The sequence below is a fragment of the Podarcis cretensis genome, assembly GCF_951804945.1.
Source record: "Podarcis cretensis genome assembly, chromosome: 1".
Classification (NCBI taxonomy): domain Eukaryota; kingdom Metazoa; phylum Chordata; class Lepidosauria; order Squamata; family Lacertidae; genus Podarcis; species Podarcis cretensis.
In genome coordinates, this window is record NC_137170.1 from 111,005,533 (window position 1) to 111,022,500 (window position 16,968).

Consider the following 16,968-nt stretch of genomic DNA (forward strand, 5'->3'; position numbering starts at 1 on the left):
GGAGATTCTGATGTCGTACGTATTTTGGCAAAAAATTAAATGGGCGGAATCCAACATCATGTTATGTAGTATTTGCACAAGCATATGAGGTTGCCAGATGGAACAATATCTCTGCCTCTCCCATTGCATGCATTTATGGGGGTTCTCCTGACCTCCCCACAGTCAATTTCAGGGGTGTGGGGTATGCAGGGGGAGGAGAGGTGGAAAACCCCATTATGCAAACAGAAGCCTTTCTGCAGAGTTCCCGCTGACACATTAGGTGAATCCTGACCAATATGTTTAGTGGCAGCAGCAATCTAATCCATGGGTAGGCAAACTAAGACCCGGGGCCGGATCCGGCCCAATCACCCTCTCAATCCGGCCTGCGGACAGTCCGGGAATCAGTGTGTTTTTACATGAGTAGAATGTGTCCTTTTATTTAAAATGCATCTCTGGGTTATTTGTGGGGCATATGAATTCATTCATTTTCCCCCACCCCAAAATATAGTCCGGCCCCCCACAAGGTCTGAGGGACAGTGGACCGGCCCCCTGCTGAAAAGTTTGCTGACCCCTGTAATCTATTGACTTGCATGTATGACCTACCCTATCCCAATGATATTGGGCAGCAAAACTCTTGCATTCAACTATCTCCATTTGCCCATTTAATCTTAAACCCCAAAATCCAATGTAGAAAAGAAAGTTTTGCGTACTTCCAAAGAAAAGGTCAGGCTTAATATACAATTATGGTGAATAACTCTAACAGTAGTTGCAAAGTGGGGTAAATTACTACGGAGGGTTTTAACTCCTCATTTTAACTTTGGACTAGGTGGCTTAAATCACTTACCAAAACGAACATGCAATAGAATCTTGGAGCAAATATTTCATGGAAATCTAAACCAGGGCATCCAATAAGTTTGCATAAAGTTATTAAGTATGCCTATGTTTTTTTTATTTTAGCAACTGGAATTCTGAATATTTATTGGCTTCTTGCCTTGCCATGAAATATATGTTCACGTAGCCAAGGCTCAAGCACAAAATTGCCAGTGCCAAGCCTTATTTGTGGAACATGTGAATTATTCAAGGTCTTTTCAGCATGACCCAAATATTATAGCCTGCCTCCAAAAATCTCAGGCAGCAGGGAGGGGAGAGTGGGCAAGGAGAGTCTCAGTTTAGAAGACCTAAATTTTCAAGCTCCATTACTACATATATTTTGAAATCAAATCATATAAAATCTGGACACAAACATACTCCTTTTTTTATGTACATCCATTGAACATTTTGACCTTTCCATAAATGAAGATGGAAAATTTCCTAGGCTCCAGCTTGGGCTCCACACTTTGATCTTGACATTTGCCGTATCATAGGAGCCAACTCCTAGAGGACCCCCCCCCTAAAATATTTGAGGGGGCTGCCTTCCAAAGTTGATGGGCATTGCCATTCAAATTGTGTGAGTTTGCACCACATCTTTTGATCGATTATGTAGGGTGGAGCTTACCTGCTCCTTCCATTATTTTATTCAAGTTGAATTCCATAGGCCTGAAGTCCTGCTTTCCTTATTTCTTCTTTCTGTGTTATAGATGGCAAAGCCTTTCCAGCAAATACATTCCCTCTTTAAGCTTTGTTAAAATTCTTTGACAGGACAGTTTCCTACATTTTACTCATCTTTTGCAGCCAACAAATACATTTTAATGGTCTCTAAAGGGGTTTTAAATGAGCAGAGTGAAATATATTTATTTGCATTTAACCACAGCAATACATCCAATATTGTCTCTTCATTGCTATTGTATCTTCATTGCTCAGAGATATGTTTTTTCTAATACAGCTTAAGAGGCTATAAACCTCAGGGGTGTCTATCTCCTGCAATGTAATTAATTTTAATTGTATTACAGACGTTTTCAGATTTGCTAACTTCTGTCTTCTTAAAAGAGAGAAACAGACAGAGAAAACATCATGTGTTTACTAATTAAACCGCTAAAATGAAGGGGGGTGGGGGAAAGGAGCTCAGTGTTGGAAGGAATATATATATATATATATATATATATATATATATATTCATCAGGTCATCTTTAGCAGTCAGAGGGTGGGAGTTTTTATTTTAAAACTCAGGAATACTATAGATATTGACTTTAAAAATATCACTTGAAATTTGAATTTGCCTTCAGCATGAAATGTTTTTGTGTGCCAGTCCATCTCTGACAAGAAAAACAGACTTTACTGAATGGTAGCAAAATTTTACTTTGTAATCGAAAAGTACTCCCTTCCTGTGATCACGATGTCTTTTTAGTATTCAGCCCAGAGGATTCAGAAAAAGATTACATTTACCATAATTAACATATATGTAAATGGAGATCATGGCTATGAATGATAAATTTTCATAGCAATTTAAACCTTGTTCAAATTAATCAACCATACAGACACTTGATTAATGAAAGGCAGCATCACTTTAAAATGCAACATGTTAATATATATTTCTGTTATCGCTGATCAAAGAATCTTTAAACATAAACCAATTAAGCCAAGGTTCAATCTACATTTTTACTGGCTTAATTCCTACATAATTATAACCGTATTGGAGGGTGGGGGGAGGAATAAAAAGCATTTTATTCTATTTCATATTTATTCACTAAATTGACTTGTAAAGCAGGGACTTGCAATATATCAATAAAATGTATCCAAAAACTGTAGCAAAACATCAACAGATAATTTAACAAAAGCCCCCAAATTTTACAACTAGAATTGCAAGTGGGCGTTTTCTTTGCTTTGCTTTTTTGTCTATGGTTGCCACCTTCGTCATCGTCTTCTTCTTCTTCTTCTTCTTCTTCTTCTTCTTCTTCTTCTTCTTCTTCTTCCTGCTGTTGTGGCAATATGGTATGCAGAAATTTATCAGTAGAAACGTCTCCCAGCATGGAGATAAAATGGAAAAAAAACAGTTGCTGGAGTTCAAGAGTGTTAGCGTGTTGTTGTGCTTTATGTCCAGTTTCTTGTCTTCCCACAGGCATTTGGTTGGCCACCCTAAGAACAGAATGCTGGACTAGATGGGCCCTTGGACTGAGCCACCAGCCTCTTCTTATGTTCTTCTGCATAGGAGCAGGCCAGAAAAAGTTGGGAATCCTATGCTTTGTCATTTTCAGCACTGTAGCTAATAGAGGAGTAGGATAATAGAGGTGTAGACAGATTTATATAGCTTATGGCAAGTGCCGGAATCTGTTTAAGAAGAATATCAGTGTGGCAATATATCAAGAACTGTCTGTCAAAAATAGCAAGCAAATACAACTTTCCACTAAGAGCTCAGATAGATAGATAGATGATAGATATAGTCAATAGTGCAAAATTTGTATTTGCCTGGTTTGCATGTCATAGTAAGGCAGACTTTGGGCACACTGTAGGTTCTCTGCTACAGGTCGTTATTAGTGAGGAGAGCACTTAACACACTTAGGACTCTGCTACATTTGTAAAGAAAAAGCGCTTTATATGCATTATAACACCGTGACACCAGATGGTGCTGTGCAGTCCTGTCTTTTGCCAACGTGATTTCCCTTTTTGAACATGTTTTCCTGAAACGCTTTTTGAATGTATCTAGATCCAGCCTACTTCAAACCTTGGCTAAGCTCAGTGTGGTGCGGTGGGAAGAAAGTGGCTGTTGACTCCTCTTTGGGAGCCTGCACATTTGCGTGGTCCCCAATATGCCATAGTTTGGCTAACCATGATATGCAAACCAGACCATTGTGTTATTATGTCCTTGGACATTTTCTAAAAGGTACTGGTGGAGTCTCATCATACAAAAGGAGTTAATTTTATATGGTTTGTTTGGGAGAAGACATGGGAACACATGATTTTTCAGGACTGTTGGGCAACAATGCTATGAACACAGGGATTGCATGCTATGTTAATGAGATCCAGAGTAGTTGTTAGAATGTTGGACCTAGGATCAAGGTTCAAATCTTCACTTGGCCATGAAGTGCACTTGGGCCAGTCACTGTCTCTCAGCCTAACCTACTTCACAGGGTTGCTGTCATGATAAAATGGGAAGAAGAAGGCCCAATATATTTTGCTGCTTGTGGCAAAGGGTAAGATGGAGTCCCCTTCTATTCTATGAAGCTGACTGGACTGGCAGGTGAAACACGCCTAAGTATTGGCAATGGAATAGTGACCTCTAGCATACCTGAGGGCAGCAGGCTAGTTCAGAGGGTTCTTGACAGGCCTGCAAGACACACAACACTGATACTTAGCAGATGTGAATGTCTTGGGTGCTCAAAATGAATGTATGTGTGTGTGCGCCATTGCTGCTCCCTAGCACTTGCCACCTGAGGCGATTACCTCACTCTGCCTAATGGGAGGTCCCTCACTCATCCTAGCTACGTTTTAGGGAAATCTTTTGCTTCAACACATGAAATAACATATTTTGTTAAATGCTTTAGACACATACTGTTGATATCTGGTTCTGCCCACAAAGATCCATGTCACACTGCAGGTTCTGATAGTCTATCACCTACTAAACAGGAAGCAATGGCTTTTAGGAATTGGGATTGCATTGTGAACTGCCTCTTTTTATGACTGCCTGCCACTATTTTGTAAGAACTGTTTCAACTCTCGGTTGCCCTTCTTAGAAACTCCTGCAGTATCTGCAACTAAACACTCGTGTAATGAAGAGTTTTTGAAACAGAAATATTGACAACTGTTTATACACAACCAGTCTAGATTACGATTTGATCCCATTGACAACACCCCAGTTGAGTACACCAGATGGAGAGGAAACATACATTTTTAATGATTCTTTGTGTGAGAGAGATATAGCCTCCAAAAATTGTTTTTGACAAAATTGGGAATATATGTCAATTTGTCAGGATCATATTTTGGCAAACATAGCATTGAAAGGTCACTGGTCAAACAAGTTTTATTTTATTTTCACATAGCAGCTTGAAAAATTCTGTCAGTTTGCAACATTAGCTCCACATTCAGTGTTTTTTGTGTGGAGCCTTGGCAAAATTTTGTTCTTCCCTAGCTCTGTGTTTGACTATAGAAAGCACTGGAGATTCTCCAATAATTCCCACCTCCACTATGTCTCACTGCACTGGTTTAACTGCTCACTAAAACACAGGAACACCATTCAGGGAGAGTAGCAAAAAAAGGGATTGTGATTGTATCATGTGGGTGACCTTGCATTCGTTAGTATGGATATAAAAAGCAAACGTAACAAACACGCTTAAAAACACTGGCACTTTTTTGGGGGGGGAGGGGCGGAGTGCTATGCCTTAATCTTGAATATATAGATGAGCGGTCTTTGAACCATGCTGTGAATCTAAACACCTCCACCTCACTCAAATATCTTTGTTTTATAAAACTGCACACTTGTTGAAATGTGATCATCTTGCCAGAAGCTTCCTCTGTACTTGTCAACTGCTAACCAGTTCAGTTTACTTGTACTTGTCTCTATGAAACCCATATCCAGGCAAGATGTTTGGCATTTCCACAATAATGTGGAGAGGCGGAGGGGGTGGGTGGGTAGACAGAATACTTTGGGCATGCTGTGGGGGGAAATATCGATGGTATATTGCCAGTACTTTTTCTTTCTTTTTTAAGTGTTGCAAACAACAGCAGCATCAGCAACAACAACAACATCATCATTATTCCAGTCTGCCTGGGGTGCAAGGAGTTTTGAAAATAAAAAGTGGCAATTTTACTGTACAGCAGTTCTCTCTTGGTAGGAAGTTAGCTGCTTTGGAAATGCCGCTCTTTTCTCTCTCTCTCTCTCTCTCTCTCTCTCTCTCTCTCTCTCTCTCTCTCTCTCCTTCTTTCCTTCTTCTCTCTTTCTCCTCTTCTCCCTCTCTCTCCCCCCTCTTTTCTTTGCTCTCTCTCTCTCTCTCTCTCTCTCTCACACACACACACACACACACACATTTTTGACTTATTTATAGCTCTCACATGAGAGGGGATGGTGGGGTCACAGCTTCTAGCTCCACAATTACAGCCTTGGCCCCCTCCCCACATGGGGCCATGTCTGCACACACGCAGGTTTCAAGGGGAGGCAAACAGGTGTGTATTGAACAGGATTCCTCCCCTGCACTGCATGAGTGGCAGAAGGCGGGGCCATGCTCCCATTCCACTTGACGCTTAGTTGTGTGAAGAGAACACCTGACTGGGAATTAGGTAGCCAGAGTCCTCCTTCTGCAAACCCCAGACCTCACAGAAGGCGCCCGCAGAAGGGTTGGCATGGCTGGCAAAAATGAAACTGCAGTCATATCTAAAGCAGCTGGAGCCAATTTGGGGTGTGTCCGTGAGAAATGGCAGCTGGCCTCATGACTTTGCACGGGGAAATGAGCCGAGAGGACATGCCTGTGGTTGCTGCTTCCACTGCTTGGGCCACGTTGAAAACGCACCTGAAATGGCCCAAAGTCAAAATACCTGTAACGTGACAGAGGGTGGAAAGGCTCTGGCCCATAAACTAGCAACCGAGCCGGCCCTAACCAGACTCCTGAGGCTTCGTTGTTCCAGGCAGAAGAAAGGAAACCTATGAGGGGAACAAGCAGCTGCATTTGTTTCATTTGGTTTCATTTCATTTCATTTATTTAAAAGCGTTTATGAGGCTGAAGCTGGAGGAGGGGGTATGCCTCAGTAAGCGGAGCAGAGAACGTATGCTAATTCCTGAGGGAACAGGCAGAAAGGCCTCCATTTTGAAGAAGCAGCAAACCTCCTGAGGTAAATTCCCAGGTTTGTATTCTCAAAGCTTTATTGGCGTATGTACAAGATTTCAGTAGGGTTCAATGCAAAAGGACCACTCATTAAAAGAATAAAAATAAAATCCTGCAACTTAACACTTAAGTTAGTGTTGTATAGCATTCACAAATCCTGAGGTAAACTCAATAGTGGATAGCAGTGAAGAGGCCATTGCTAAGAATAAAAATAAGAATAAGAAGGATAAAAATGTGTGAATATTTTTATTCTTATTTTAATTTTTATTCTTATTTATTTATTCTTATTACTTTGTCAAAATAATAATAATAAAAATTATAAAAAGAGGCCATTGCTGGGCCTAGCTAGCAAAGGTGTTGGAAGGATTTCATAGCTAGAAAATATCTTGGAGGGAGTGAGAGAAATAGGAAGATACTTAAGAAATAATGATAGTGGGTTGCTATTGTTTTTCTGTCACTTGCCCAATGTTCTCTTTTTCTTCTGAATATTGAATAATAATAATAATAATAATAATAGGAAAAAGGAAGATACTTAAGAGATAATGATAGTGGGCTGCTATTGTTTTTCTGTCACTTGCCCCAATGCTCTCTTTTTCTTTTGAATATTGAATAATAATAATAATCATTATTATTATTGGCTGCAACCACGCTTTTGGGTTATGTAGCAAAAGCTGCCTGATCCTGAGGGCCTTACCACTAAACTACAATCCTTCAAACTACTTCTGAGCATGCATATTTTGCAACTCCTTTATCTCTTTATGTTTATGTGCTTTAAGGAACCTCAGTGGTGGGAGTCAGTGAACACTTTATTCAGTAGGGGGTTTCCTTGGTTAGCAAAGCAACAGTTAGAAGAACAGGGTGCACCCTTTAAAAAGAGGCTTGTGTCTTCAGCACACACTGAAAGCTATACAGCGAAGGTGCCGGACACACCTCTGTGGGGATGGAGTCCCACAATTTAGGTGCTGTTGGAGAAAAACAAATTTCCTTCTCTTGAGTTTGTAGTAAATGAATGCGTTGCTTTAAACTACAGAGGGCACTGTGTAACAATCGAGCCAGCACCTTTTTTAGCTCTCTGAGTTAACTTCATACCAAAACTAAGCCACTTTGTTCTTTTCCCCAGACGAGATGTCATCTGTTTCTTTCATCTCCACTCATCCTGCAAATAGCTATTGCATGAATAAAGCCTTTGAACTCCAGAAACTGTAAGTGATTGTTCCACTTTAATTCACCCCAGCTGCTTGGTGTGCTAATGATGGGGGCTGCAACAGAGAAAGCCCTTTACTGGGCTACCACACCACAAACTTCCAAGGGCAGAAATTGAACTTAACTTTTGGTACAGAGTCAGCCCTAACCCTTGGGTGGGATGAAGTAACATATCTCAGGCAGTAAATTTGGGGATATTACTGAAGGACAGCATGGAGCCAATTGTTTTATTTTATTGTTTAATCACCATTTGAATTGTTTGCAAACCACAAATGCATTGATCACTTCTATTTTGGTTGTTATTGCTTTGGTAACCACTGTTGAACAAATTTGCAATGGTCTGCATTTCTTGTCATGGTCGTATCATGAACTAAATGAGTTGGGGAGTGCAGCTTGTGTTTTTAGATGTGTGCTGAACAGCCAGAGGAATAGCAGTTCATATAAGGAAGTTATCTTGATGGAAGATGCTGGCAAATCCAAGAAGCCTAAGTTGCCAGCATCAATGGGAGCTTGCAACTGCATTGCATTGATGAGCATGATTTTTGCACACATATAAAATGTATAGGAAAACCAACCTAATATCACTAGACTATGCCATGTTTTCCCATTTTCATTTATGTGCTGTGATTAGCTCGTTCTTTTCAAATGCCAGGGATGTATTGCTCACTAGAGGAACTTCAGTACCCAGCAGTCTTTAATATAAAAGGCAAGCCTTCCCACTAATGAGCAGTTTGTCTAGTGTTCTTAACCTTATCAGCAGCTCCTGAAGTGATAAAGGCTTAACTATTATGCACTGAAAGGTGTTGTTAATTCTCAATCTTCATGGAGGAAAAAAAGACGCTTTTTGTCACTTAGGACTCTACTGTTAAACTTAGCTGGCTGCTTACAAATTACCTTTCCTGTTCCATGGAACAGTCAGTGGAACTTGCTGATGGGTACGCAGCAGAGGAATCTTCCTCTTATCAGGACAAAACGATGCCTACTGCTTAGTAGAAAAAGAATAATTTGAAAATTAATGATGTGGAACGGTCTCAGGATGTAAGTTGGTCCAAACATGGATGATGAAGGGGGAAAAGAAAGAGGAGATTATAAATAAATTGGTAAACAAGGGGGGGGACCCCTTCTCCATATTTAATGGGCTTAAACCATAGCTCTAATTCTGCCCTTCTCCCCAATAAAAGAACCTAGTTTAAGCTCAGTCTTTCTGTGTTACAGAATGAAGAGTTCAGCACATCATTGTCTCTCTGTAGCTGCAAGAGAAACAATAAAAGCATGATCAGCTGAATGCTTAAATATGGCTGAATGTTTGATGAGATGAAGATGTAATTTTGTCTATGTTCCCCAAGGATCTGGATTAAATACGACTACAGGGCCTAATCAAATAGCTAGTCACTGAACAACAGTCCCAACTGCATTTTTCATTCCAGGCATGCCGTTTGCCTTCTCTCTTCACCCCCCACACCCCCAGTCCATTACTTATTCACTGGTTTGTCAGCAGTGTGCATTATTAGCGCTTGAGAGATAAAACTTTAAGTGTTGCTCCCAATTAGCACAACAGTGACCATGCACCATGCTCTGTGCTTAATGCCTGCTCTCAGAGAGGAGCTGGTTTTGAAGGTCTGAGGTGGAGGAGGGAAAAAAATGAAACAGCTTAAGCATTCATTTTGAGTGGAGAGACAGCTCCTATTAACATTTAACAGCATTTGTGCAACTTGGTGCGGAGGTTATGATGCAAATGAGGAGGAATTAAAAGTGGCCAGGGGTTTGTCATTGATGGATTGCAGTCTGGCGGTGTTCACACTTCTGCCGTGTCCATCAGAAGCGATTACTGTGTAATTAAACCTTATTTCTCGACTCTTCAGTGCATAATTACTTTGTGAATGTAACCATCATCTAAAAAAGCTACCAAAACGCTTTAGCATTTAGTCTAGCAGTCATTTCCCCTTGCTTGTGTCAGATATAACCATCAGACAGTGCAAAAAGAACTGTCACTTTTAATAAGAGGCAAAAAATTAAATGAAACAGTATGCTTATTACAGGAAAATTAGGCGTTCAAGTGGTAGAGTCCTTTTCCGCTATTTGCATAATTTATTCTTTTTTGTCCCTCACACCAGAAGCTTCAGGCAATTTTCCCTCACATTTAAATAGATCGCACATTTAAGGCTACTTAAGGAAAATTATCACTTTGCATATTTTAATTGTTGTGAAGAAAGTGAATAGAAGAGGTCTGCAGCTTGGACTCTTGAGTCGGTCAGATGCTCAACTGTCTGATTCTGGAGCTCCCCACTGCTCCACTAGAGATAACCCTACAGTTCACAGCCATCCACTCGCATTTCATCAGCATGCAAATGCAGCTCCAAGCACTATAATAAGTGGGTCTTTGATATTTACAAACTAGCCGCTAATAACTAAAATGTAATTTGTTTGACATAACTTTAGATTCCCTTATCTGTCTGCTTAAAAAAAAAAAAAAAAACCTTGATAAGTCCTTTAGCATTACAAAAACCTAAGATATCATCCATTCATACCACAGCTTGCCCTATTAGGTCTGGCAGCATTATGCTCAGGAAAATCATGTCAGGTACTGTCTTCACTTTCGTTCCAGCAACACATCTCTTCAATTTCATTTTGAATTCTTTTGTTTAATTTCCCCCTCCCTCCTCCCTACTTTAATCAAATGAAATGAAATTCAAATAAGATTACAGCGAGAAATTCTTTCCATTTACCTACGGAAATATATCTATTAGTCTGATGCCACACAGAAATGGATGTTTCAGTCACTAAGGGAAGGCTATAATACTGCAATTTGCTACTTGGTGTTTCATGGGGGAAGGCGGGGGATTTTATGGTACAGAACATTACAAAGCAGAAAATCTATAAGCAGGCTCATGATTGGTTTGGTTTATCATTATGCTTTATTATGAAGCTAGTGAAAAATTAAAAATGAGATCTAAAGAAAAATTTGATCAGATGTTGCACAGATTATCATTACATTTAATTAAATAGACTGAAAAAGTGTTCCCCAAGGTACCATTTTTACCATATTATATTTTTCACAACTTACCAAATCTGGAAAAGTTAACCAAAAATGAAAGCCATGCTTTTGTTTCTGGAAGCCTAGACCCCGGAAGTATATCAACAAGAGAATTTGATTAGAGAGGCATCATTTGTGCTAAATTACAAACAATTATGTGCTGCCTTTGGCTGTTGTATCTTCAAGTACAGCTTCTAATACTGGAATGTGTCAGGTTGTTAGTATACATATGATGCCCCTAATGCAGCACAGCAGCAATATGTTTATTTGCTAAAATGCACTATCCATCAGCTTACTGGTGGAATCACACACAAAAAATTCTAAAACCTGTTAACCATCAAAGTAGGTGGAGCTCTCCTCCTTCCACATATGATATTTAAATGTATTTCTAACAGGAGATAAAAGAAGCTGCTTACAAACACCATTTCCATGTGTCCAGTCAGCCTCACTTAGTACATACACAGCCAGGTTATAATGTGCAGTTGGAGCAATTGCACCAGGGCCCATGCCTGCAAGGGGGCTCAGACTTTTTTTTTTTTTTTAAAGAAGATCTAGCCCTCCTGGAAAGAAACTTAGGAAGGAAAATGACTTAAAAGTTTTATTTACAATTAAGCAGTATACAAATTTTATTAAATAAAATAAATGTTGAAAGTGTGAGGAAAACTGTAATGTCTGTGATACAAGCACTAAGTCCCCTTTTACAGCCATTTTATACCTCTTCTATATTGTCACAACAGTCATATGAGGTAGGCTGGCAAGAAATGAGCAAAAACAATGATGAATTAAATGAGTTTCAAATGTGAAACTGGACATGCTCACAGTATTTTCTTTTTGTTTATCAAGCTTGTCAAGATGGGGTTTTTTGTTTGTGTTTTCCTGAGAGTTGAGAAACTCCCCAGGGTCAGAATACAGTAAAGCATATGCCAAATAAATCTGTTAGTTGTTAAAATACCACAAGACTTTCTTTTTTAAAAAATACCTTGTTTCATTCATTCCTTTTGAGGGACCTGTTTTGGGAACTCCAACAGGGCCCCCAACAACCTTAATCCAGCCTTGCACATGCTTTAAATTTAATCTCCATGTAGTTTATCTCATTTTATCCTTGTAACATCCCTGATAGATAAACTAGCTGTTAGACTGAGAACTACTGACTTGTTCAAGGCCACCCAGTAACGCATGAGCACATTTTCAAACCTACGTTTTGTCACATTCAACCACAAAATAGTTGCCATTATGTCACATTGGCTCTTAGGCAAAGCCTTGCATCTCACCCCCCCCCCATTCCGTTATCAGTCCCTATTCTTGGGGTTACCTCTTACCACCTGGGCCTTCTGGACCTTATACATATGCACATTGCATTTAGGCTCCAACTCTGCCCTCCATTTAACCTCTAGGTGTATCGTTTGCAAGTTTATGTGGTTCTTTAGGTAAGAGACCTGAAATGCCCACCTTCCAGAAAAGAATCATGACTGTTCCGAACAGTGCAGCATGAAGTTTGAATCACCTCTTTAATCCCACCTCTCTGGAAGTATTGAAATGGCAGTGGTAAGGGTGGACTGGGTATTCTTCTGGTTTGTGTGTGTCAGCATGGAAAAACCCCAGGGGAAAAAATGCTTGGTCACCTGGCACTTGCCCAACTTTGGTGCCAACTGTGCACCTGCACCATGACAGTTGAGCTTTCTAAATAATAAGTTATTATTTAATAGCTTTTAAAATACAACATAATTTACAACTTCTCATTGCCTATCATTGTACAATGTATTGGAATGTATTGCTGAGAGATGGTAGAGCTCCTCCAATATGTGTCAGATGGGATTTCAATCAGAGCTAATTTCAGGGATTATTCATTGTCCTATGCTGGTTCCTGAGCACGTTTATCTTTTTTCCTGTGACTTGTTCTCCAGCACTTTCAGGTGGAATCCAATGTTGTATTTCCACTCATGGAACAGCTTTTGTTCCAGGAAACTCCACTGCTAATATAAGGGGAGGTAATTTCCTCCAGTTTGCCTTGCATTGCTTTCCCACTGTTATTCCCCTCCTCACTTTTTTGAAATATTTTTTGGTAGTGCAAGGGGCTGCAGCGCAAAGAAGGAATTGGCCAAAATGGCTCCCCTTACATTAAAAGAGGTGTCCACCGGAAAACAAGCCATCAGAAATGTTGCATTAGACTCCATCCATATTCAGTGGCAGGTGCAGCACAATATTATTATTATTATTATTATTATTATTATTATTATTATTTTGTTATTTATACCCCGCCCATCTGGCTGGGTTTCCCCAGCCACTCTGGGTGGCTTCCAACAGAACACCAAAATACAATAACCTATTAAACATTAAAAGCTTCCCTAAACAGGGCTGCCTTCAGAGTGTATATTTGCATACACTCATTCCTTCTCATTCACTCATGCTTCTTATTATCCAGCTTACACTGGACCGTAGAAAATTATCTTGCAAGTTTGAACTCACAATGAAATTTATGAGCTCTCACTTTACCGTAGAAATTCACAGAGAAGGATGTGCAAGTTGAACTTCTCTTCATCCACTTTTTATATAATATATGAATTGACTCTAAGTTGGACATAATGTCCCTCCTGTTTTCAATAGTTTGCCCTCTCTGATACTTCGTCTCTCCCCTCCCGATAATTTACCATTGCATGTACCTAGAACATTGTATTACATCCTTTGTAGCAGTGAGCATAACAATGCATTACAAAGAAGAGGCATTGGTTTGGGTGGGGGGAAGAGAGAGGCAGTTTCACTGCTGACTAAATCTCCTAAATAAATCCCTGTGAAATTGCCTCCTGTGAATTGCTGTCCTACTGAGGCTGGAAGGGTAGTAAGTTCTAAGGCAGTCAAGTTCATCCTATAATTTTTCATCTATTTGGTGAGGCAAGGCCAAGGACATGAGATTTCCCAGACAACTTCAGCCTGGATTTTTGTCACTGTGCTGACACCACTTCTTAGACTGTATATAAGCAATTTGGCCTGGCACATTCAGAAGCTGAGAGTTAAAATATTTGGGGTGGTAAGTGCAATATTGGTATCTAATGATAAAATAATTAGAGCTCCTGTGTTGTTGGGCTTTCATTCCCCTTTTATATTCTCATCCATTGTAATCTCATTGAGTACTTATTTACGGAAAATGCAAATGAATTTATTATTTTAAGTGTAAAAGTTAACATAGAAAACTTACATAGCTTGCTCTATAAGAATGGAGGGAAAGATCAGTTGAAGATAGCAGAAATAAACTTGTGGGTTCATTGAAAGCAGATGTTAACTTTCATTGCACCATTCAGTCTACCCTGATCTAACTACGCTTCAGTATATGAGACAGTATATGTCTGCTGTGACAGTTGCTTCTCCTCACACTTGGTGGATCCCAATTTGTGTCAGAAAGGTTATCTGATTTATTTGCTAAATTATGTTACCATCCCCCCCCCCCGTGCAAGCCTTCTAAATTAACAGATGCAAACAAAGTTGAAATTTGTGTTTACGTTTAGCTCAAAGAGAGTCTTCTCCGATTTTACCATTATTGTATGGTAAATATCTTGATACATAGTTCTTCCGTTTCACATAAATAGAATTGAAAATCATCTAGAAATTATTGAGGAATATTTGCCCAGAACAGTATAAACTTTATAGGGTCAGCATACACACTATTGTGATTGACATTTAGTTCTATTTCAGCCATAACCTTGCAACAGTTTGATTTCACCCCCAAAAGCACATTCCTTCATTGTCTACTGAGACGGATGGTTGCCAACCAACCATTTCCTAAATTGTGAACAAACGTATGGTTCCATTACTACTTAAGTAGTTCCATTCAAATTCCCCCCATGATCACATTATGATGGATGGGCTCTTTTTAAAAAAATATAAATATATTAGTTAACTGAAGGCTATATATAAACATTGGTAGTAAAACCACAATATCTATTACAGTAATATCTGTGATGTGGGAAAACAAAGACTGCTATGATGTAAAGCTTGGCGATAGATAAGTCATGAACAATTGGTCACTAAACAACTGTCTTTGCGGGTAACCACTACTGTCATCCCAGGTTTATAATGGAAAATCCCCATCCTTCACCTGCCCCTCAAGGTGAATGGCTTATATAAGGACAAAGATTAAGTCAGTTATAGAGGCAGGCATTTACCTCAGATCTTCTTGGGTCTCATTCTTCTGGCTCATCTAAATATCTAAGTGAAAAAATTCTCATTAATTTCACACACCTCATTTAGAATACATATAGAATGTTGTGATTCATGGTGGCAGGCCAGCAGCATCATACATGGGCAAATGCTTTCAAAGCCCCCAGTAGGGCCCATAACCACCAGTTTGTAGCCACCATTGCAGCTAATGTGGTTCAGCTGGGTGGCAGTTGTGGGCAGTTGGGGATGGTGGTGGCCAGGTGCACATAGTATCCATTAACTTGCAGGCACCATAATACTAATTATGACAGCCTCCAACATACACACATCCGTTGGAGGCTAGTGTAATAAACATGGTGGCACCAACAGATAATGGTGCATAGCACAGGAGCTCAGTACTGCCATAGGTGGAGGCAAGCTGCCTGACCCCCCAAAACCTGGAGTATGGCTTGAGAGGTAGGCCAAGCTGTTGTTTTAAAATTAACCAGTGTACCACATCACATGGCCAAACACCTAAGTACTCACTCATGCACACATTAAAGGTAAAGGTAAAGGTACCCCTGCCCGTACGGGCCAGTCGTGTCCGACTCTAGGGTTGCACGCTCATCTCGCTCAAGAGGCCGGGAGCTAGCGCTGTCCAGAGACACTTCCGGGTCACATGGCCAGCGTGATTAAGTGGCATCTGGCGAGCCAGCACCAGCGCCGCACACGGAAACGCCGTTTACCTTCCCGCTATAAAGTGGTACCTATTTATCTACTTGCACTTAGGGGTGCTTTCGAACTGCTAGGTGGGCAGGAGCTGGGACCGAACAATGGGAGCTCACCACGCCGCGGGGATTCGAACCGCCGACCTTGCGATCAGCAAGTCCTAGGCGCTGAGGTTTTACCCACAGCGCCACCCGCATCCTAACTAATGCACACATTAGTTAGCATTATACACACATAACCTCCTGTATTTAGGAAGTGATGGAATATAGACTTACTTCTACTAGAGTGGCAAATGTAGCAATGAAGATAAAAACAATATTCCCACTTATCCAGCATTCTATTTAGAGTAGAATTGCTGTTGAGGGAAGCTAAATAGGACAATAGGACCAATGATGTCTTTGGAACTGGGACAGAATCTTATGCTTAGGCAGTTGTTTCTCTTTGGGGAAACCCATTGATTCAGGCCCTTGCCACATACCGAATATGCGGTGTCTGTTGTATTCATTTGCAATAAGGGGAGGACTAAATGGCAGAGCAATTGGTTTGCATGCAGAAGTTCCCAGGTTCATCATGGATATCTCCAGGGCTGGGAAAAAGTTTTGTCAGCAAAGATTTCTCTGTGAACAACAGAACATTATCACCTTCTCCCTCCTTTGTGTGCTCCTTATATCTGTTCTAGGGGTCCCCCCACTCATGTGAGGGAGAAGGGGGGGAGTCTTTTTGCACAAGCAGAACTTCTTGTACTGATGGGACTGGTTATTTCAAAACCCATGAACTTGGATCCAGGATTACAATACCTGACGTTTTGTGAAACAGGTGTGATAGAAGGCAGCATTGCCTACAGAACTGATGCAGACCTCTGGAGTATGATATTAGCACTTTTTCATATTAGTCCTCCTATTAGGCTAAGTGAAGTGATGTTGGGGGGCAGGTTTTGAGAGTCATTAATTGTAAGATTGTCAACTATCTACTGTCGGTAGGCTGTCATTTAGGGTCTTCAGTCTCAGCCACCAAAATGCCTTGGGATGGCTATGACTATTTCCATATTTTTTAGTATGGATAGCTTCAAATGGCACCACATGGACACCAGAATAATGTGAAACCTCTCCAAAAAGAAAAAAGAAAAAGAAAGCTGTCATGTGAACATACCTCTAGAAGTCCCACAATTGACACGGATTTGATTTAAACTGTAAACTTGGCATT

At 40.3% G+C, this 16,968-nt stretch overlaps 1 protein-coding gene across 14 annotated transcripts in view; it reads left to right on the top strand.

The window, feature by feature from the left end:
- Positions 1-4,404: 4,404 nt before the first annotated feature.
- The window catches only part of LOC307219871 (uncharacterized protein), a 418,411-nt gene continuing 405,847 nt past the window's right edge, over positions 4,405-16,968 (top strand). For 6 of the 14 annotated variants that reach the window (XR_013840602.1, XR_013840603.1, XR_013840606.1 and 3 more), the window contains exons 1-2: positions 6,290-6,687; positions 7,789-7,870. Coding sequence is in view for 1 of the 14 variants with exons in the window: in XM_079983399.1 (XP_079839525.1) it covers positions 5,434-5,680; positions 7,789-7,870 (329 nt within the window). In the remaining 13 variants the exon portion in view is untranslated. Of the gene's footprint in view, positions 5,681-5,833; positions 6,246-6,289; positions 6,688-7,788; positions 7,871-9,086; positions 10,243-16,968 lie in introns of those variants that run through there. The other 8 variants (XR_013840604.1, XR_013840605.1, XR_013840608.1 and 5 more) reach the window with 5 other exon arrangements.